Source organism: Lampris incognitus, chromosome 3 (assembly GCF_029633865.1).
Source record: "Lampris incognitus isolate fLamInc1 chromosome 3, fLamInc1.hap2, whole genome shotgun sequence".
NCBI classification, from domain to species: Eukaryota; Metazoa; Chordata; class Actinopteri; order Lampriformes; family Lampridae; genus Lampris; species Lampris incognitus.
Window position 1 is genome coordinate 8652545 of NC_079213.1, and position 21927 is coordinate 8674471.

The 21927-nt window shown below is 45.1% G+C and overlaps 2 protein-coding genes across 2 annotated transcripts in view; one reads left to right on the top strand and one right to left on the bottom strand.

The window, feature by feature from the left end:
* pik3cg (phosphatidylinositol-4,5-bisphosphate 3-kinase, catalytic subunit gamma) overlaps positions 1-21751 on the bottom strand; it is a 39126-nt gene extending 17375 nt beyond the window's left edge. Inside the window, exons 1-13 of the mRNA XM_056276216.1 lie at positions 21619-21751; positions 17777-17992; positions 14144-14315; positions 13672-13934; positions 13125-13211; positions 12340-12440; positions 11901-12070; positions 9345-9532; positions 8706-8813; positions 8361-8463; positions 6600-7011; positions 5044-5142; positions 4763-4898 (exon numbers count right to left, since the gene is read on the bottom strand). Coding sequence (XP_056132191.1) covers positions 4763-4898; positions 5044-5142; positions 6600-7011; positions 8361-8463; positions 8706-8813; positions 9345-9532; positions 11901-12070; positions 12340-12440; positions 13125-13211; positions 13672-13934; positions 14144-14315; positions 17777-17989 — 2052 coding nt within the window. The 5' untranslated portion in view covers positions 17990-17992; positions 21619-21751. The remainder of the gene's footprint in view (positions 1-4762; positions 4899-5043; positions 5143-6599; positions 7012-8360; positions 8464-8705; positions 8814-9344; positions 9533-11900; positions 12071-12339; positions 12441-13124; positions 13212-13671; positions 13935-14143; positions 14316-17776; positions 17993-21618) is intronic.
* An 88-nt stretch (positions 21752-21839) lies between these two features.
* The window catches only part of ano2b (anoctamin 2b), a 137905-nt gene continuing 137817 nt past the window's right edge, over positions 21840-21927 (top strand). The window contains exon 1 of the mRNA XM_056275867.1: positions 21840-21869. Within this exon, the coding sequence (XP_056131842.1) occupies positions 21840-21869 (30 nt within the window). The remainder of the gene's footprint in view (positions 21870-21927) is intronic.

Genomic DNA, 21927 nt, shown 5'->3' on the forward strand with positions numbered 1-21927 from the left:
TTTCTGGCATCAACCATTACCAACCTGTTTATATTACACCACAGAGGGCACTCTAAAACAAATAAAAAACATTATTTATGTTTATTTAAATGGGGACAGATACAAACATGTTTACAAATTGAATAATCATCAAATATGTGCAGCTTGTGCTAATTTTCATCACCTGTCTTTCTGTGTTAGCAGTAACACCGATGTTAGTTTTCAATCAAATGGGACAAATAAGTCATGCTTCTCAGAGATGATTTTCCCCTTTTAAACACGTCGCCCCTGTTAAAACTTCCGTTTTACTAGACAGCCTAAAGCAGAGGCTGCAGATGGGGTGAGACGGGGATTCATTTACATATCACACCAAAGGGACCATTGTGAAGCCTGTTCATCAGCTGATTCGCTTGCAGGACTCATGCAAAACTGATCATAAAGTCTGCTAGCAAACCGCGTGGCAGGACGACCAGCCAGCACGGATCTGTCCAACTGCTACTCGGCCAGGACCGCATGAATTTGTGTGACGGTGAACAGTGACGCAGGAAGACAACGCAAGTATGACCTGTTTGAATTCATGTCTGTAGAACAAAATATAAAAACACAAAATAATTATCAAATTATATATAATATATAACATAAATTATATAAATATACAATAATATAAAATGATATAAATATATATATAAAATAGATAAAAGCATATGTAGAATGAGCTTTTATCCAGAGCAACTGAGAGTTAGCCATTAGTGCTAATTGCTAACAAATAAAATTGACTCGACTATGATTACTATTTGGCGCTGTAGGTTGACACAGGAAAATATATCTATATTTTTATTTGTATAGCCCATTATCACAAATTACAAATTTGCCTCAGGGGGCTTTACAGCAACACAACATCCTGTCTACACCCTCGCATCGTTTAAGGAACAACTCCCTAAAAAAACCTTTAACAGGGAGAAAAAATAGGGAGAAACCTCAGGGGGAGCAAGAGAGGAGGGCTCTCTCTTCCAAGATGGACAACATGCAGTGGATGTTGTGTTTATGCAATTTACATAACACAACATTGAAAGAGGATAACAGAATTATAATGGAATTATAATATATATATATATATATATATATGAAGAAGAGGGTAATCATAACACGGCCAAAAGTGCACGTCATGTCAAATGCGATGGTTGTACGTGCACAACAGGTCGATCATCAATAGTGACGTATGAGTGGATTCAAATGACAAATTAGCTGGTCAATGCCCCAAGCCAGTATAAAATCATGAGGGTGTATCTATGGATGAAGATTGGCCCTGACACATTTTTAGGTCTTTCCTGAATGAGTTGAACGAGTCTGCAGCTCTGATGGACAAACAGGAGTTGGTTACACCATTTAGGGGCCAGCAGAGAGAAACTTCGGTCCATTCGAATTGGACATGGACGTTACGTCTTTCAGGGGAACAAAGGGTTTACAGGGTTAAATGTCCTGGTCCTGCAGGAGAAGCCAACAGAAAGGTTATAAACTTCAAATTCCCACGGTAGCCCCTCTGCCCGTTTCCAGTGTGGGAAGACGGTGGCGCGAATTCAAGTTTGCAGCAGCCTCGCCCAGTATCGTCCATGCAGTGTCTTTGTCCACGTCTGCATCTGTCTTTCTGTCTGCTGCGTCCTGTGGACCCGGGAACCACGGCTCTGCCTGGAGCTGTGCCCAAAGAGGAAACAAAGGGCAGTCTGACAGGATGCAGAAGCGGGGCAGGCTAAGCTAACTGCTAGCCCATGCAGACCGGCAGCTCCAATAACACCACCCAAGGGCGGTCTGGCAGCGGCCTCGCCTGGCCTTGATTGTGTTTTAGTTTCGTCATGTGGAGTGCGGGGAGGTGTGTCGAAGGTGTCTGGCTGGGAGAGCTGGCGTTGGATCGGCTGAGGGAGCTTCGTCTGCTGCGTCCTGTGGGCCCAAGGACCACAGCCCTGCGCCCAAGGGGGAAGCACCGAGCACAGTCTAACAGGACACTGTGCCAACCGCCCCAACCCCCCTGCCAATGTCCGTGCAGAACTCAAAGAAGCCAAGAAGTCCTAGCGGGAGATGAAGCTGCTGCTTGACATGTACCGCTCAGCACCCAAGGAGCAGAGGGAAAAAGTCCAGCTCGTGGCAGCTGAGAAGACCAAGACCAGGTCAGAAGCAGAGGAGCTGAGGCAGAGGCTGAAGGACCTGGAAGAGAGGGAGCGAAGGGAAGGCAAGATCACCTCAACACAGCTGCTCTAAAGAAGCAGGAGGTGAAAGTTGCACACCTCGAGTTTGCTGTCGCTGACCTCACACAGCAGTGCCATGCAAAGCAGGTTGAGGCAGAGGAGCTACGTTTGGAGCTGGCGAATTTGAAGAGGATTACCCTCTTGAATACAAACCTTGGGTTTGTATGTATGGGAGGGGGTGTTACAGCCCTAGTGCTGTGTGTTGGGTGTCTGTGTAATTTTCCCTCTCCAGGTAATGCCCCGCCTCCTGTGGAGCTGCTGGTTGAGCCCAGGTGATATCAATTCTTCATCAGCTGGGTATATAGCCTTGGAGAGAGACGCCCAGCAGTGCCAGTGGGCCAGCATTGTTGGCAACCAGTGAGAGCGAGACGGCCAGTGGGCCAGCATTGTTGGCAACCAGTGAGAGAGACGGCCAGTGGGCCAGCATTGTTGGCAACCAGTGAGAGAGACGGCCAGTGGGCCAGCATTGTTGGCAACCAGTGAGAGAGACGGCCAGTGGGCCAGCATTGTTGGCAACCAGTGAGAGCGAGACGGCCAGTGGGCCAGCATTGTTGGCAACCAGTGAGAGAGAGACGGCCAGTGGGCCAGCATTGTTGGCAACCAGTGAGAGAGACGGCCAGTGGGCCAGCATTGTTGGCAGCCAGAGTGAGAGAGAGAGACGGCCAGTGGGCCATTGTTGGCAGCCAGAGAGCGAGCTCTTGTGTCGGTACTCTATATTCCTTGAGAAGGAGGGTGAAACCTTGGTGTTCTTGTTTCTGTTTCTTTCTTTTTGGTCTGATCTGAGTTTGTTTTGTTATCTAAGCCTGGTTAGTTATGAGCCAGCTTCTTTAGTTGCCCTTTTTATTGTGTATATTGACTTAAGGTTAGGTTCTGTTAATAAATCTTATTTTTACACCTGGTTCTGCCTCCCACCTTTCTTATTCCTCCGGGACACTTTTATTTTCTTTGTTACTTCCCCTCATCCCCTGGACCTTTAACGGGGAACGTAAAAATGGAGAGAGACAGGAGGGGGTGTTACGGCCCCAGTGCCGTGTGTTATATGTATGTGCAATTACCCTCTTCTATACAAACCTGGGGTTTGTTTTTATGGGGGGGGGGGGGGGCGTTACGGCCCTAGTGCCGTGGGTTGGGTGTCTGTAATTTTCCCTCTCCAGGTAATGCCTGTGGAGCTGCTGGTTGAGCCCAGGTGACCCCGATTCCTCATCAGCTGGGTATATACCCTTGGAGAGACGCCCAGCAGTGCCACTGGGCCAGCATTGTTGGCAACCAGTGAGAGAGAGACGGCTAGTGGGCCAGCATTGCTGGCAGCCAGAGAGTGAGGCAGCCACTGGGCCAGCATTGTTGGCAACCAGTGAGAGAGAGATGGCCAGTGGGCCAGCATTGCTGGCAGCCAGAGAGTGAGGCAGCCACTGGGCCAGCATTGTTGGTAACGAGTGAGAGAGAGACGGCCAGTGGGCCATTGTTGGCAGCCATAGTGAGAGAGAGACGGCCAGTGGGCCATTGTTGGCAGCCATAGTGAGAGAGAGACGGCCAGTGGGCCAGCATTGTTGGCAGCCAGAGAGCGAGCTCTTGTGTCAGTACTCTACACTCCTGGAGAAGGACGATGAAACCTGTTGGTGTTGTTGTTTCTTTCTTTTTGGTCTGATCTGAGTTTGTTTTGTTATCTAAGCCTGGTTAGTTAAGAGCCAGCTTCTTTAGTTGCCCTTTTTGTTGTACTACTATACATTGACTTAGGGTTAGGTTTTGACAATAAATCTGTTTTTTTACACCTGGTTCCGCCTCCCACCTTTCTTTTCCCCCCGGGACACTTTTCTTTGTTACTTCCCCTCATCCCCTGGACCTTTAACGGGGAACGTAACAGGCAGGCTAAGCTAACTGCTAGCCCATGCAGACCGGCAGTCCCAACAGTCATCCCAGCTGGCATTCCCTGTCTTGGACTGAATTTATTTATTTATTTTTTATATGTAGGATATGTATTTTTGTAGCTTTTCTTTTTTTTAGTTTGGATATGTGTTTTTGTGTTTGTGTTGCACTGCTGTGGGCTGGGGGAAACGACGAATAAATGTTCCTGATTCCTGTCCTGATTGTTCTACTTTCCTTAGTGCTTTTATTCAAATCAAGTTAACACAGTCTTTATTAGACCAACTGCTGGACTCAGATTTGGAATAGACAGAACAGAACAGAACAGAGAAAATAGGAAGAGAAGCGGATAGAAGAGAGGCAGCATACTATAATATTACATATTACACGACATAAGAGAATACAAGCTTACAGAACAGAACTGGGCAGAACAGAATACAACAACACAATGTAATGTAGTATTACATCACATCACATAATAGAAAATAAGATGTTTTCCAAGAGCGCAATTAGCCATTAAATGGGGGTGGACAAGATGTATGGCCGGTGGTGTACTGATGAACTGCAGTGAATTTCTGCCAAACATAATGTAAAGTAATGTAATGTTGCATAACTTGACAGAGCGTAAGACTACAGAAAAAACCAAAACTGAATGAATACAGAGCGGGTGAGAGGAAGCTCACCTGTACAAGTTGCAGCAGGTATCTGAGCACGTCGTCGTCGCTCAGCGTTTCCAGTTTCCTGACAGCCATGGAGCGGACTTGGGCGTCGGAGTAATGACAGTCTAGCAGCTGCATGGCCAGACCTACATCCAGACCACTGCACACAAGCCGCCAATCAATCAATCAATCAATCAATCAAACTGTTTAAAGCTCATCGAAGCTGCTCTCTACGGCACAAAGTGTGGTGTTGGATGCCAGAGGTGACTCCTGAGTGCTGATTGGTGGACATCTGTGTCAGTTACCTTCTGTCCCAAGCACTGCAGCGCTCAAGCAGGAGGTGCGTGGCCAGGACATCTTCCTGTTTCCCCCATCTCACCGAGCCCAGCAGCTTTGGGTACGCCCTGAGGACACAACACCAGTTATTCATCTTTGGGTAGAATAATTACAAATGTATTATACAATACATTTAAGCTACAACCCTGAAGAATATGTCTTACGTATTTCATCATTTTTTCTGTAGGTAGGATAAGCGGTTTGGATAATGGATGGATGGATGGATGGATGGATGGATGGATGGATAGATGCTTGTTTTAATGGTTCCTGGTAGGACCTTCTCAGGAAAAGTGATTTAGCGCAAAGTATTTTCATTATAGCAAGAGTTAAAGCGAAGGTTTACAAGATGGTTGTGAGACCAGCTATGTTGTATGGTTTGGAGACAGTGGCACTGATGAAAAGACAGGAGGTGGAGCTGAAGGTGGCAGAGTTGAAGATGTTAAGATTTTCATTGGGAGTGATGAAGGAGGACAGGATTAGGAACGATTATATTAGAGGAACAGCTCAGGTTGGACAATTTGGAGACAAAGCAAGAGAGGCAAGATTGAGATGGTCTGGACATGTGTGGAGGAGAGATGCTGGGTATACTGGGAGATGGATGCTGATTATGGAGCTGCCAGGGAAGAGGAGAAGAGGAAGGCCCAAGAGGAGGTTTATGGATGTGGTGAGGGAGGACATGCAGATGGGTGGTGTGACAGAAGATACAGAGGACAGGAAGAGATGGAAACGGATGATCCGCTGTGGCGACCCCTAATGGGAGCAGCCGAAAGAAGGAGAAGATTTTCATTATAGCAACCATAAATACCGAGTAATAACGCAGGTGGCAGCGGGTTACCTGGCAGATATTGCAGAATAAGCTCAAAGAGGACATTTACCGTCAGATAATTCAACATTCATTGGTTAAAGCTCATGTTTTCTTGCTTGGCGGTGAGGAAGGCGTGGACTTTGCTGTGTAGGAACAGTGCTAACTCCTGACTCCTGAGCGAGTAGCTAGCACTTTCTACCAATGTTACTGATTATCATTGCTACTGATAGGAAACATTTGTAGTTATATATATATATATATATATATATATATATATATATATATATATATATACGTATCTGTTATAGGGATGACACTCCAGTAGCTGGTTTGCCGCTACATTGAAATAAGATGCAATGTGTAAGAATAATGAATAATGCTACATATAGCTTTGTAGCAAATGCCGCTGAATGGCATATCAAGGCGACGATTCACAGACGACGTCACTGACGGACACAATTTCGACAGCATTTCAGACACACACAGAAGAGTGCAGATGGGGGGTTATGCACACACCATAAATATATAAACAGACCATGCTGAAAAACGTGATTTTTCTTCATTTGACATAACCCCCACCTCCTCCAGGAGAACAAACTTACCACCGTCACCCAGACCAGAGGGCAAATTAGAGCTACCCCTTTTGTAGAATCTATGTACGTCAAAATAACCAGAAAAACAAACAACAAAAACGACAAAATGCAGTGGTAATAATAATACCTGGGGTGACGCATACACTCCTGTCTGAAGTGCCAGAGCAGCTCTTTATCCTCAGGGCTCAGAGGATGGAGGGGGTCTGTGGCCACGATGGCCTCGAACTGCTTCCTCAGATGGTTGGGCATCTCCCGCTGATTTCGCTCCCCCCCATCAGCCAAATCGCGACCCCCCTCCCGGCTCTTGGGCAGCACCACTGGGTAGCAGTACTTGTCCAGAGAGATCGTGACGGCCATGGACGAGGCCTTGTCCGGGTTGGTGGCGGACGTCAGCTTGTCGGCGTTGACGCTGCTGCTGTTCTCCTCGCTCTTTTCCGGCATCTTCCACATGTGGAGGATGAACTCGCCCTGCCGCAGCAAAGAGCGATGGTCCACCAGCAGCAGGTTGACATAGTAGAGAAGACGACTCTTAGTCTTTCCTGATGGATAGGTAGATTAAAAGTGAGCGCTAGGAAGACAAATCGACAGAAAGAAAAACAAACAAGCGCTACATACACTACCGTTCAAAAGTTTGGGATCACCCAAACAATTTTGTGTTTTCCATGAAAAGTCACACTTATTCACCACCATATGTTGTGAAATGAATAGAAAATAGAGTCAAGACATTGACAAGGTTAGAAATAATGATTTGTATTTGAAATAAGATTTTTTTTACATCAAACTTTGCTTTCGTCAAAGAATCCTCCATTTGCAGCAATTACAGCATTGCAGACCTTTGGCATTCTAGCTGTTAATTTGTTGAGGTAATCTGGAGAAATTGCACCCCACGCTTCCAGAAGCAGCTCCCACAAGTTGGATTGGTTGGATGGGCACTTCTTTGAGCAGATTGAGTTTCTGGAGCATCACATTTGTGGGGTCAATTAAACGCTCAAAATGGCCAGAAAAAGAGAACTTTCATCTGAAACTCGACAGTCTATTCTTGTTCTTAGAAATGAAGGCTATTCCATGCGAGAAATTGCTAAGAAATTGAAGATTTCCTACACCGGTGTGTACTACTCCCTTCAGAGGACAGCACAAACAGGCTCTAACCAGAGTAGAAAAAGAAGTGGGAGGCCGCGTTGCACAACTGAGCAAGAAGATAAGTACATTAGAGTCTCTAGTTTGAGAAACAGACGCCTCACAGGTCCCCAACTGGCATCTTCATTAAATAGTACCTGTTAGAGCCTGTTTGTGCTGTCCTCTGAAGGGAGTAGTACACACCGGTGTAGGAAATCTTCAATTTCTTAGCAATTTCTCGCATGGAATAGCCTTCATTTCTAAGAACAAGAATAGACTGTTGAGTTTCAGATGAAAGTTCTCTTTTTCTGGCCATTTTGAGCGTTTAATTGACCCCACAAATGTGATGCTCCAGAAACTCAATCTGCTCAAAGAAGTGCCCATCCAACCAATCCAACTTGTGGGAGCTGCTTCTGGAAGCGTGGGGTGCAATTTCTCCAGATTACCTCAACAAATTAACAGCTAGAATGCCAAAGGTCTGCAATGCTGTAATTGCTGCAAATGGAGGATTCTTTAACGAAAGCAAAGTTTAATGTAAAAAAAATCTTATTTCAAATAAAAATCATTATTTCTAACCTTGTCAATGTCTTGACTCTATTTTCTATTCATTTCACAACATATGGTGGTGAATAAGTGTGACTTTTCATGGAAAACACGAAATTGTTAGGGTGATCCCAAACTTTTGAACGGTAGTGTACATACATATGTAAACTGTGGCTGGATTGAAGTGAGGAGCAAGCTCTCTAGATAGACTGACCTCACACTGACTTACCGTCGTGGTTGCTGCCCCCACTTCCTCCTCCACTTCCTGTGTTTTCCTGGTAGGTGGAGCTTCCTTTGGAATTTGTCATCTGTGCCTGCTTCCCACAGGACACCTGGGTGGAGAGAATAAGACAGAAGCACTTTCATTGTCTCCATGAAAAAACGACACCATCTGTCCGATCCCCCTTTCCGTCACCGCCAGTGCCCGGGTTTCTTTATCATCCTCGCTACGCCTGAGGACATTTCTGTCCCTTGTGTCTCCCATCTTTTGATATGTCGCGAGATACAATGCGGTGACGAAACATTGTGAGTTTTCTATGGATTACAAAAACCTTTTCGCCGTCAGTCAGTCTACCTGTAGATTGAGGCGGGCCCCTTTGGGCAGGTCTTTAATTTTAATATTGAACTCCAGCCAGCAGTTCCACAGAACCTCCTCAGTGAAGGGCTTGGACGTAGTCCTCCCCTAAAAACAAAGAACAAATGAAAGCTGTAAAACAATGCCTGAATATAATCCTGTATACCATGGCTGAACAGTATCGCTTTTCAGAGTCAAAATCTCAACATAAACATGTACATTAGTCACACTGCAAAGGATGCAGTGTGTGACAGATTGACCCCATCAGTCACATAGGCTGAAACTCTCACTGCTTGAAAGAAAACATAATCTAGCAAGGTCTGCTTTTTATGATTACTATTGCAGAAAAATATCTGTTGCACGTGACAAAATATATGATATATAATAATAGTTAAGACTTCTTGTGCAACTCTGTTTCCTCGCCTCCTGTTTCCTCGTCTTCCGCCCAATGACTGCTGGGATAGGCTCCAGCATCCCACGACCCTAATTAGGATAAGCGGCATGGATAACGGATGGATGCACTTCTTGTGCGACTGTCTTATTTCCCTCTAAAATCACCCTAATCACAACTGAAGTGATGAATTCCTGTCTAATGTAATGCTGAAACACACAGCATTAAGTTAAGGCGGTTTGGGGAACCTGAGCTAGAAGCTGCTGGCCGTGGAAGATGCTGGCCTCCACGAAGACGGTGAGGTCCGTGATTTTGGGGAGAGACGGGATGTCGATACCCAGAACCTTCACCCTGAATTTCCGGTTGCAGTCCCACATGGAGATGGTGAACACTCGGTCGTGATCCTTCCCATCGATGGTCAGCTGCTCATGGGTACCTGGGATGGAGGGGGAGGAAGATGGTGGGTGTATCCACAAAGCTAGTCACAGCTGTTCCTATAAAACACACCAACTCACAACTAATGTTTTTTTTAAGCTCCCATGAAACAGCATTTAGAGCACCGCCACCAGTCCGGTGGGATTTTGTGAGGGGAGGGGGTTTGATTTGATTGACAGCCAATCACGCCCGAGCATTTTTAGAAGAACTTGGACATGGTCGATATGCTATTGGCTAGTTTCAAATTGGTGATAGAAGATCACTTGTCTTTCCCCAGTCTCTCTGCATTCATTCATTGGACATTTTTGTTAAAGCACAGGATGACGTTACTACAAAAAAGAATGTATTTGTTAGGAGGATATAAGAATTATTCTTATAAACACAAAGTAAAACTTTTTTTGGCGAATTTTTGGAACATAGTGTTAAAAAGATGTAAATTAAGGGCTGGTGAAAGAGGTTACAAGAATGAAAATACAATTTTGATTTCATGGGCCCTTGAGGTTTGCCCATAAATACGTCACCCGTTCATGCATGTTGTTGTAAGACGTCGTGGATACAGCCAGACGAACAGATGAGCTACGGTGACCAGCTTTCATGTTCGCCAGCTACGCTACGTACACATCAATTAGTCATTTTATCAAAAGAAGTGAAAGTAAGAAGAAAAATCCCTTAAATAAGTATCTCTGGTAAGATGGGATAGAACTTAAATGTTGTCAGTCCCTGGTCTTAAAGGCTGCATTACAGTAGAGACAAATTTCTCAACTTATTCAGGAATCAGGAACACCATATCTGTCATTTAATTTCATGTACTTGCATACATGAAACCAAATATCGTTTCCCCCAGCTCACAGCCGTGCAAAACAAAGATTAAAACACATCCAAAAACTACAGGAACACATATATCAAACTGCAAAAAGTCACTTCAAGAGAACAAATGCCATCCAAGATGACTGTCGGAACTGCCAGTCTGCATGGGCTAGCAGTTAGCTTAGCCTGCCCCGCTTTCGCGTCCTGTCAGACCACCCTCGGTGTACCCTCCCCGAGCACAGCTCCAGGCTGGGCCGTGGTCTGGCCCACCAGACGCAGTAGACCAGGCTCCCCCAGCCGATCCAACACCAGCTCTCCCAGCTAGACACCCTCGACACACCTCTCCACACTCCACAAGACGACACCAAAAACACCACAGTCAACACCAGGCAAGGCCGCCGCCAGACCACCCCTGGTGCCATCAAAACTGCCAGTCTGCATGGGCCAGCAGCCAGCTCAGCCCGCCCCGCCTCTGCATCCTGCCAGACTGCCTTTGGTGTTACCTCCTTGGGTGCAGATCCGGGCAGGGCCACGGTCCCCGGGCCCACAGGACACAACAGACCAAGCTCTCCCAGCTGATCCAGCGCCAGCTCTCCCAGCCATCAGACGAAGACACAAACTTGGACGCAGACGTGAACAAAGACACTGCACAGATGGCACTGGGCGAGGCAGCCGCAAATGTAAGCCCGCGCCACCATCCTCCCACACCGGTACTGGGTGAGGCCGCTGCAAACTGAGTTCATGCTGCCAACTGTTCGACTGTTCAAACACGAACAGTTTCGACTGAGCAGAACAAATTCGACTGTTTTAGTGAAATGAACAATGAATGTCTCTACCTGCTTGATCGTCACATCTACATGATATACTCCTCTTCCTCACATTCTCCACGGCTCATCATCCAAAGTCCGAAACAAACTCCAGTACATCCAGAACTCTGCTGCTCTTCAGCTCACCCACTCCTGTGACCACATCACCCGCCCTCCAGAACCTCCACTGGCTCCCTGTCCTACAACAGATCCAATTCAAAGTCCTTCTCCTCACTTACAAAGCCCTCCACAACCAGGCCCCCTCCTACCTCACTGACCCGCTCCACTACCATACTCCTCCCCACAGCCTTCGCTTCTCCGACACAAACCTCCTGTCTCCACCACACAGGACCAAGCAGCGGACCTGGGGCAACACAGCCTTCTCCATAGCTGCCCTCCCTCTGGAATCCCCCCACCCCACCCCCAAAACACATCAGAAAATGCACCGATCTGTCCATAAAATCACAAATCAAAGTCACCTCTTCAGAATTACTTTTAATGGGTGTTTAATGCTGTGTTATAGGTTTTTGGTGTGTTGCTTTATGTTTATTTTTAACCATGTAAAGCATCTAAGTATTTTGAAAATTGCTGTATGAATAAAACATATTATTATTATTATTATTATTACTAATGATAATTTATCAACATTTTCTTAACTACCTTATGAAAGCACCAATAGTTACCATCCACAATATCATCACATTATTGATACTGGGGTATTCAGTCAAAATTCAGTATCACTCAGCCGTAGGTCACCTGCCACTCCAGTGCAGTCATCCACTTGGGCCCAATCCTCCTTACGGACCAGGTCCAGCTCCGGGTCTGGTGGCATCTCCAGAACCAGGTGGATCTCCTCCCCGTTCTTCAGACACTGGCGGATCCAGTGGAAGCTTTGCAACGCCTTCTCTCCATAGAGGTATTCTTCCCTGTGGACGGATTACACTCCGAAAGTACAGTAATCTATTACCTTCCATTTGTCAACATAATCCACTGAATTGATCTACGGTGCCTTCAAAATGTGTGATAAAATTACTCAAGTAGATTTTTTTGGGGGGGGGGGTTATTTAGACTGGTAATTTGAAAAGGTGGGAAACATCATCTGCATAGCTCAAATAAAAACAGAGTAATTATTTTGAGAAAAAAAAGTGTTTTACACACACTGTCTGTAGTGAGAGAGTTTTAGGTTGAACCGTACCGTCCACACACACGCAGCACAAAGTCCGCCTCACACAGGCCATCCGGGAGCCCCAGCAAAGCCCTCTTATTGGCTATCTTGGCGAAAAAGCTAGCCAGTACCTGAGCAGGATTAAAAACGTAGGCGGGTCTTCAACAGATAGGTTTGTGTAGAGCCTTGCTTGTTAAAGCCGGACCAAATTTTAAAGACATATTTTCAAACATCACCTATACTTTTAATCAACGTGCATGTTTTACTGTGTCTTGCTACTGACAAAACAAAGTAGAATTCAGTTTTTCTATTTCCCTGTCTTTCAAAGAGCCTCCCTTACATCAGCTTCTCTCAACCCCGCCAATCAGATCGAATCATCAATATATGAAACGCCGCCCACCCTCAGCTCATGAATATTAATGAGCACTCGGCCATTCCCACACAGTTCTTGAGTCAATCGAGAACAATAACGGTATAAAAAAAAAACAATATTAATAATTTATAAATGAAAATGTTGCTGAATGTTTGCTACCAGCTATTACCCCTTGGGGGATTTGGGCTTTGTGTTTTTAATAGACATAATGCGCTCGAGGTGCTGCCAGTTCATGTATTGGATCCATTCATACCTTAAGATAAAAAACATATTGCTTTTCTAATTAAAAAAACCTTCATATTTACAAATAGGCAAGTTGTCCTGACTGTAGGTCCCCCCCACAGCAGCAAAAAGGTACCAGGTTAAAGTGAAGCTTAGTAATTATTTGTGTGAGTTAAATACCGTTTATCAGGGAGTGCCAAATGTAACAGTGTGTAGTTACCTGTACAGGTGTGTCATCGATGGACACCTTAATGGTCTGGCTGGCCGTGCTGATATGGATCACTACCAAGATGTGAGAGTTGCTCACCTGGCAAGGTCACAGCAAAATCCATCAAAGTAGGCACAATCAAATTAAATGGCAAACTTTTAAATGAATGCACGAATAACTGATTTGACAGTATGCACTTCTGAATAAGTAATGGGTTTTCAGTGAAATTCAACTTGATGAACAAATTATTGAATCAATCAATCAATCAACTGTCAATCAAATGGATAATCAACTGATAACTGGTGGTGTGGGAGGACATGAATCTATCATTGACTGCCGCACTTACTTTACTGAAGAAGAAGCCCTGATAATTAATCAATCAATGAAGCAATCGATAGATCAGTCACTCACCCTGCTCAGAAGGTAGTTTGACAATTAACCAATCAATAAGCCAAAACTAACTAATCAATTCCCCATCAGCTTTGCTCAGGAAACTGATTTGAATTCCAATCAATCCATCACTCAGCAAAACAATCGCTTAATCACTAACTGCCCTCACCTTGCTGAGGAGGTGGTCAGTGAGGGACTTTGCAGTCATCCAGGGGTCCATGGAGTAAAGATTTGGGTCTCTCTCTGAGAGCTCAATGCGGCGCGGCGTCAGCAGCTTCCTGCGGGTGAACTCCAGCTCGTCGTCATGGACGTTGCTGACGTCGGTGACGTCGTAGCCAATCAGGTGGTTGAGGAAGCGCTGGTACCTCAGTGACTCCTCTGAGGGCTGTGGCCGCGGCACCAACTGGATCCGTCCAACCTCCTTTTTAAGTGCTTTAGAAACAATGTCACTCTTAATTCTGAGTATGACACTCACATTTCACATTCTTTCATTCAACTGCAGTGAAAGGTTGAGATAGCATCCCCTTCGACAGACAGAGAAAAAGATAGGTTATTTAGATGGATATATAGACAGACAGATAGACAGGAAGATCGATATTTGTATGGCTACATAGACAGATGGCTGGACAGACAGAAGCTACCTTTCCAGTAGCGTATGCAGTCCAGTGTTTGGAAGACCTGGTGCTTGTCGTAGATCTCACACACATTCCCTTTCTTCTGGTAGAGCAGGATGCAATGGTCGGGGGAGAACTTCTGGTAAAAGTCTGGACACAGGTTGGAGGCCACGGCCCTCAGCCAGACCTGGGCTTTCACCTGCACAGGAGGCCAAACAGGAATGAACTGATTACATCTCATTCAAGGAAATTTACCTTCAGTTTTCAGTTCTCCAGGTCAACAATAATGTGATTTTTTTCATGAGATCACGTGAGTTTGTCTGTCTATATATGTATGTATGAAGTCAGATCTGCAAGACGACACTGAATTAAGTTAAAATGAGACAAAGGAGGGTTCTGTAATGTTCCATTATTCATGAGGAAATGTTACCTTTATTACTTTTTGTGGAAAATGTGTAGGGAGGTATCTATCTATCTATCTATCTATCTATCTATCTATCTATCTATCTATCTATCTATCTATCTATCTATCTATCTATCTATCTATCTATCTATCTATCTATCTATCTATCTATCTTCGTGCAGTTTGTTCCTATGTTTATATATGTATATATATATATATATACAGTATGCGACCCTGAGAGCAGGATAAGCGGTTTGGATAATGGATGGATGGATGTGTTTATGTATGTATCTTGCTATCTATATATTTACCTATGTGCATATGTATGGATGTTTGTATGGTGTGTTGTGAGCTTTAATCAGAGTGTTGTGTTGCATCTGTTGTGATGTTTGTATCACTTGGCCATGAGAGGATCATTCAGTGATACAGATCACTGAATGATAGTCGCCAAACTCCATCTCATGGTATGCCCAGTGGTCTACCTGGTCTCAGTCCACCAAAAAGAGACTACATTGCACTAAGCTCAGAGATGCAGTGGTGCGCAACAACCTACGGTGTGTTCTAGCAGAAAAGCTTGGAGACACTGAGCTCCTGCTGAAGACTGACGAATCCATTGACAAAAGGGCTACCATCAGCACCCTGCCAATGCTGTATGAATCAGCGGCCCAGACCATTTGCTATAGCATCTAAAAGCACCAGGACTGGTTTGATGCAAAAGCCACACACATCAGCACTCTTCTTGACCGTATGCATAGAGCACACAAAATTAGGATTGATCACCCTGCCTCACAGCCACTAAAACAGGAATGGCAACAGCAAAGGAAGATAGTCCAGCAGGAACTGTGATGCCTGCAGAATGAGTGGTGGGTTTGCAAAGCTCAAGAAATTAAAAACTGCGCAGACAACCATGACATACACAACTTGTGTAATGTCATTAAAACCATCTATGGGCCAAGAAGCTGCCCTGTCTGTCCTGTTAGAAGCACTGATGGATACACTCTCATAAAAGACCAGGTCAGGATCACTCAACAATGGAGAGAACACTTTGAAGCACTCCTCAATCATTCAAACACAGTAGACACCTCCGTCCTTGACGAGCTTCCATTGCTGCCCACCAGCCAGACCAGGGGTGGGCAACATGATCCAGAAAGGGCTGATGTGGGTGCAGGTCTTTGTTCCAACCAAGCAGTTACACACCTGATTCTATTAGTCAACCAATGGTCTTTCCTAAGGACCCTGATTTGTAGACTCAGGTGTGTAACTGCTTGGTCGGAACAAAGACCTGCACCCACACCGGCCCTTTCTGGATCACGTTGCCCATCCCTGATCCAAACCCTCGATGCTCCACTATCCTTTGGCAAAGTATTTTCAGCCATCAGATCACTGAAGAACAACAAAAGCCCAAGTCCTGATTCTATCCCTACAGAAATCCAAAAGCAAGGAGGCTACCTCTGCACACGAGCTGTTTACCTGTTCATTGCCTAAGTGTGGAAGCAGGAATGTGTCCCTCATGAATGGAGGGACGTGAATATGACCATCTACAAGAACAGCGGTGATAAATCTGTGTGCAGGAAAAGCAGGGGGATATTGCTTCTTGCAGTGGTTGGCAAAGTACTGGCAAAAGTCATGCTCCACAGGCTGGTTGACAACATCGCTGAGGGGCTCCTTCCAGAATCCCAGTGTGGCTTCAGGAAAAACAAAAGTACTGTGGACATGATCTTCACTGCATGACAGCTGCAGGTAAAGTGTCGAGAATAGAAGCAAAACCTGTTCATTGCCTTCATGGACCTCTCAAAACCTTCGACACAATAGACCGTGACCTCTTTTGGGAGGTTCTCCTGCATGCAGTATGGCTGCCCCACAAAATTTGTCAACATCTTGCATCAATTTCATGCAAGGATGAGCACTAGGTGAGTGGAACCGAGTCTAAGGCATTTGGTGTAGGCACAGGCGTGGGACAAGGCTGTGTGCTTGCACCAGTGCTTTGTAACATCTTTCAGGAGAAAGATGTTACAACATCTGTGTGACAACTCTCCTGCACAAGGACATAGAGGCAGACAGTGGGGTGACTATTGATTTCCATCTGGATAGGAACCTCTTCAACATCAGAAGGTTTCAAGCCACCACAAATCTCAGAACAGTACGCATACTCGAGCTACAGTATGCTGACGACTGTGCTCTTGTGGCACACATTCCAGCAGCACTGCAAGCCACCCTAACAGCTGCTGTGAGGGCATACAGTCAAATGGGGTTGTCTGTTAAAATCCCTAAAGCAGAAATCCTCTGCCAGTGGTCATCTGATCCCCCACCAGAACTTCCCAACTGGTACATCTCAGGCTCTTCTCTTGCCCTTGTACCATACTTCAAATACCTTGGTAGCATACTCTCTGGTGACTGCAACATGGATCAGGACATCCAGAACAGGTTCTGACAGGCCTTGTGCTCCTTTGGATGTATCAGGGAGCGGGTCTTTACCAACAACAACCTGCACCTCAATACAAAGATTGCAGTCTATCAGGCAGTGTGCCTATCCACACTTCTCTGTGGATGTGAAACATGAATGCTTTACAGCCATCACATGAAACACCTTGAGGCCTTTAACATAAAATGCCCCCAGTGGATCTCGAAAGTGACCAGGCAGGATCGTATCTCACATCTGGAGATTCTAAAATGCACCAGGAGCATAGAGGCCAGCATCTTTCACCAACAAATCAGAGGGCTTGGCTACCTCATCAGGATACCAGAGGACTACAACCCTCGGAAAGTCCTCTATGGACAGCAGAGGCTAGGACACCGCTCAGCCGGTGGACCAAAAAAAAGGTTCACAGACCAGTTGAAGGTCTCCCTTAAGAAGTGTGGGCTCCACCCTGGCACACTAGAGACAGCAGGCACTGATCAACCCAACTGGTGCCGTCTATATCATGAAAGCATGGCGCTTGCTGAGAAAAAAGGGAGGAAAAGCACCTGGCAAAGACGCGCACGAGACACAAATCCACAGCTGCGGTTAATCCCACACCACCCTCTGCCAGTGCCTTCTTGTGCACTGCCTGTGGAAGACAGTGTGCATCCTGCATTTGACTTTACAGCCACCAAAGGACTCATAACAAACAATAGTAGGAGTCATCATCGGACACAATGGACGGATGGATGTAGCAAGCAACAGAGCAAATCTAAAACAGTCAATTAAACCAACCAACTATTTAATCAGTTAATCAGTCATCTAATCAATCAGTCAATCAGTAAATTACCATACTGACCTGTTCAACGGTCCAGTTTCCAGCCACCTCCAGCAGCACAGTGTCAGGGCTGTGTCCTCCTCTGGCCGTTGTTGGCAGAATGAACTCAATGGTGATCTGATCCATTGAAGTGCTGGAGGATGAGGTGATGGCCTTCTTTCTCCTTCTCTTCCTGAACTCTTCACAAAGGACTACAGATTCTTCACTACTCCCCTCAAACTCCAACAGGTCCATAGCCTTGTGACAGGCCAGAGACAGGCATGTTAACCAGACTGTTTCACCATAGACTTGTGTATGGACATGGCCGCTTTACCAAATGGGCAAGTGGGGCCAATACCCAGGGGGCCTCAAACAGATTAAAGGTACCCCATTTGCACATATTCATAGTTTCACAGTTGAAAATTGACCCAAAACGTAAGCCTTACATAACCTATTGATTTAATCCACAATCTCAGTCTTTTAAGTGTTTTTTTAAAATTAATTAATTAAGTTCCTTTATTAATCCCCTTGGGGAAATTCAAGTTACTGCAAATTAACCCATCCTATGGGCTGCCGCCTTGATGCTGCGCCCGGGGACCAACTCCAGTTCTTTTCCCATTGCCTTGGTCAGGGACACAGGCAGGAGTATTAACCCTATCACGCATGTTTCTTTTGATGGTGGGGGAAACCGGAGCACCCGGAGAAAACCCACCGCAGACATGGGGAGAACATGCAAACGCCACACAGAGGACGACCTGGGATGACCCCCAAGGTTGGACAACCCCAGGGTTTGAACCCAGGACCTTCTTGCTATGAGATGACAGTGCTAACCACTGGGCCACCGTGCCTCTCTTTTACTGTTGCCGTGGCCCTAAACACAGCCTCTGTTGATGCAGCGCCAGCTATAGTCTCTATACAAGTAGGGACCACAGCTATCCTCTCTACTTATATGGTATGGTATGACTTATATGGTTCAAGCACACAATTCATTGCTATCAGAGCCCCAATTAAAGTAATGCTAATGACAATAAATCTAATTCATATAGCACTTACGAAGAAACAAGACTTACGAAACTGCTTTACGGGTTAAAAAGGAAAATTAAAACATTTGGTTAATTCAGAGACCGCAGGTCTATGAGTCATGAAGTGTGTATCTGCCTCAAGTGATTTGGGTTTATGGAAAGGTAGAGCAGTGTAATATCCACATGCAGTGGAAACTGATATTGCGTCTATTCATGATACGTCCCATACAGACTGATCATAAAAGTGGCCCAAGAACAGACCTGCAGTGTGAGACACAAGTCATATTTGCTGGAGAAGATCGAGAAACACTGATGGCTCCGCTAACAGTTCTGTTCTGCAGAAAGGATTCAGTGACGAACCAGAACCAGAAATGCCAATCCAGTGTTTAAAACGTTCAGCTAAACTATTACGGTCAAAGGCAGCACAGAGGGCTTAAAGAGCTGGAAAGTGACGCGTTCCCACATCAGCAGATAAAAACCGTGAGCGTCTCCATTTCATCACTGATGTGCTGCATTGAAAGATGACAGATTTTCTGGACACAAACATTAACAAACCGACCTTTAGTGGCATTCTGGTGGCTTTTTAAACGCAACTGGCAGAATATATTTTGCCTATATGGTTTCATTCGAGGTAGGACTTCATAGGGACCATCGACAGAGATGTGAGACTCGTTCCATCACTTTTAATGTGCAAATCATTATTCTGATGGAAGTTTTGAAGTGTTTCTGATGTGTCGGCTTGCTTTTCTGGGTTACGGGTTATTTAAAAACGTGATTCAGACATGCAGACCTCAGCTCTGTTGAGCCGCAGCACCAGCATCATCTATTTTACAACGTCAGTGTTAAGCGTCCAGTCAGGATATGATGTAAATAATATGCAGTGTTATGCAACGTTAGCTACTCAAGTTGAACAGGCAATTACAAAACCCCATTTTTTACTTTTTTCTTTTGACTACTTTGCTGATCCCCGTGGGGAAATTCCTCCACTGCGTTTAACCCATCCTAGCTGTCTGTGTAGCTAGGAGGAGCAGTGGGCAGCTGCCATGCAGCGCCCGGGGACCAACTCCAGTTGGTCTCGCCATGCCTTGCTCAGGGGCACAGACAGGAGTACTAACCCTAACATGCACGTCTTTTGGATTATCCTGTATCGTTCTGTTCACAACAGAGTCACACAATCAATGTTTAGGATTGTTCTAGGCGTGTGTGTGTGGGGGGGAGCGACAGGAGAGGGCGAGACAGACAGACAGACAGACAGACAGAGAGCGAGACAGACAGACAGACAGACAGACAGACAGACAGCGAGACAGAAGGAGAGGGTGAGACAGACAGAGAGACAGACAGACAGACAGACAGCAGGCGGAGAATGCACTGAATAGTTTCCAAATTTCTTTAACAGAAGACACAATAAAAAAAATGTCAAACCAGTTTCATGAGCTTATTAACATCATCATTATTATTGTCATTATTATCATCATCATTTTTATTATCATCATTATTATTTTCATTATTATTATCATCATTCTTATTATTAACATCTCAATTATTTTTATTATTATCATCATTCTTATTATTAACATCATCATTATTGTATTATTATCATCATCATTATTATTATTAACATCATTATTTTCATTATTATTATCATCATTCTTATTAACATCATTATTATTTTTATTATTATTAACATCATTATTATTTTCATTATTATTATCATCATTCTTATTAACATCATTATTATTTTTTATTATCACCATTATCATTATTATTAACATCATTATTATCATCATCATTCTTATTATTAACATCATTTTTATTATTAACATCATCATTATTATTTTCATTATTATCATCATTATTATTATTATTATTAACATCATCATTATTATTTTCATTATTATCATTCTTATTAACATCATTATTATTTTTATTATTAACATCATTATTATTTTCATTATTATCATCATCATCATTCTTATTATTAACGTCATCATTCTTATTTTCATCATTATCATCATCATCATTATTACTGATGCGGTAAACATCCCAGATTATGAAGCTTTTTGGCTCAACGTTTCCTCGCGGTTTCAATATTTTCACATCCGCAAATGAGCGCGCGCGATACAGTTCACGGGATACGGGCACGTAGTAAATTCTGCTCAGCAGGATTCTCCCCTCATCACACATTGATGGTGTAGAGGCAAATTTTGCGTCCCCCCCCCCAGAACAATACGTATCACATACGTCCACGGTGTCGCGGGAACGCGCATGCGTTCGCGGACAATTATCATCACGTTTCCATTTCCCGTTTCTTAAAATCAAATCAACATGCCCCCTGCTTAATTGTCTTAGTCTACCATTTTTAGATGAGCAACACCGTTACACAAACAGAGGCGGTAAGAAAGAACAAGGGGCTTTTTCTTATTCCGGTTCAGCGTGCCACTTTGTTTGTCAAACCCCCCAAAATAATCTAAAAGAAGAAGTAAAAGATAATCCATAGTGAGAAGTTCCCCCATTTATCCGCGGCGTCGCGAAGACCCGAGGGGTACACATTTGCAGGGGGATACCGAATCTGGCACCACAAGGGAAGCGTCGAAAAGCAGGAAGCAGAACTCGACAAAGTGACACGAACGCCCCGACGTCTTCTCTCAAACAACGTCCGAAGTCGGTGGCTGGTTTCAAACGAAACCCCAGCAAAAGCCCGACACCGGCGACTCAAAACACACGTTTCCGTTTGGCGACAGGGGCGATAAGGGACGGAGGAGCCGGGTTAGCGGCGGGCGGGGGTACGGCTGTATAACGGTGCACCCATAATAATCGGAAGCGGCGGCTCCTCCACTTTAAGGAGACGCGTGTAAAACTCACCGCTCACCGCAGACATGGAGGACGGCGAGATCCGGGCACTCGGGGGATACTGTCGGCAATCACGCAGCGGGCGCAGAAAACAACTTTGTCCCGACACATAACTTTGTTTTCAGTCAACATCTCTCGGTCCCCGTCTGCCTCCTCCCCCGCCCCACCGACCGCGTGGTTTAAACACGCTCGTTTTGATTGGTCGTCTTGGGCGGCCATGTTTGTAGTCCCGCATGGAACCACGGCCCACGGTGCGAGCGCAGGTGTTTGAGAAGGGCGCGCGACGTCTATTTTGTGGGTTAAGTTCTCTCTCGCTCGCTC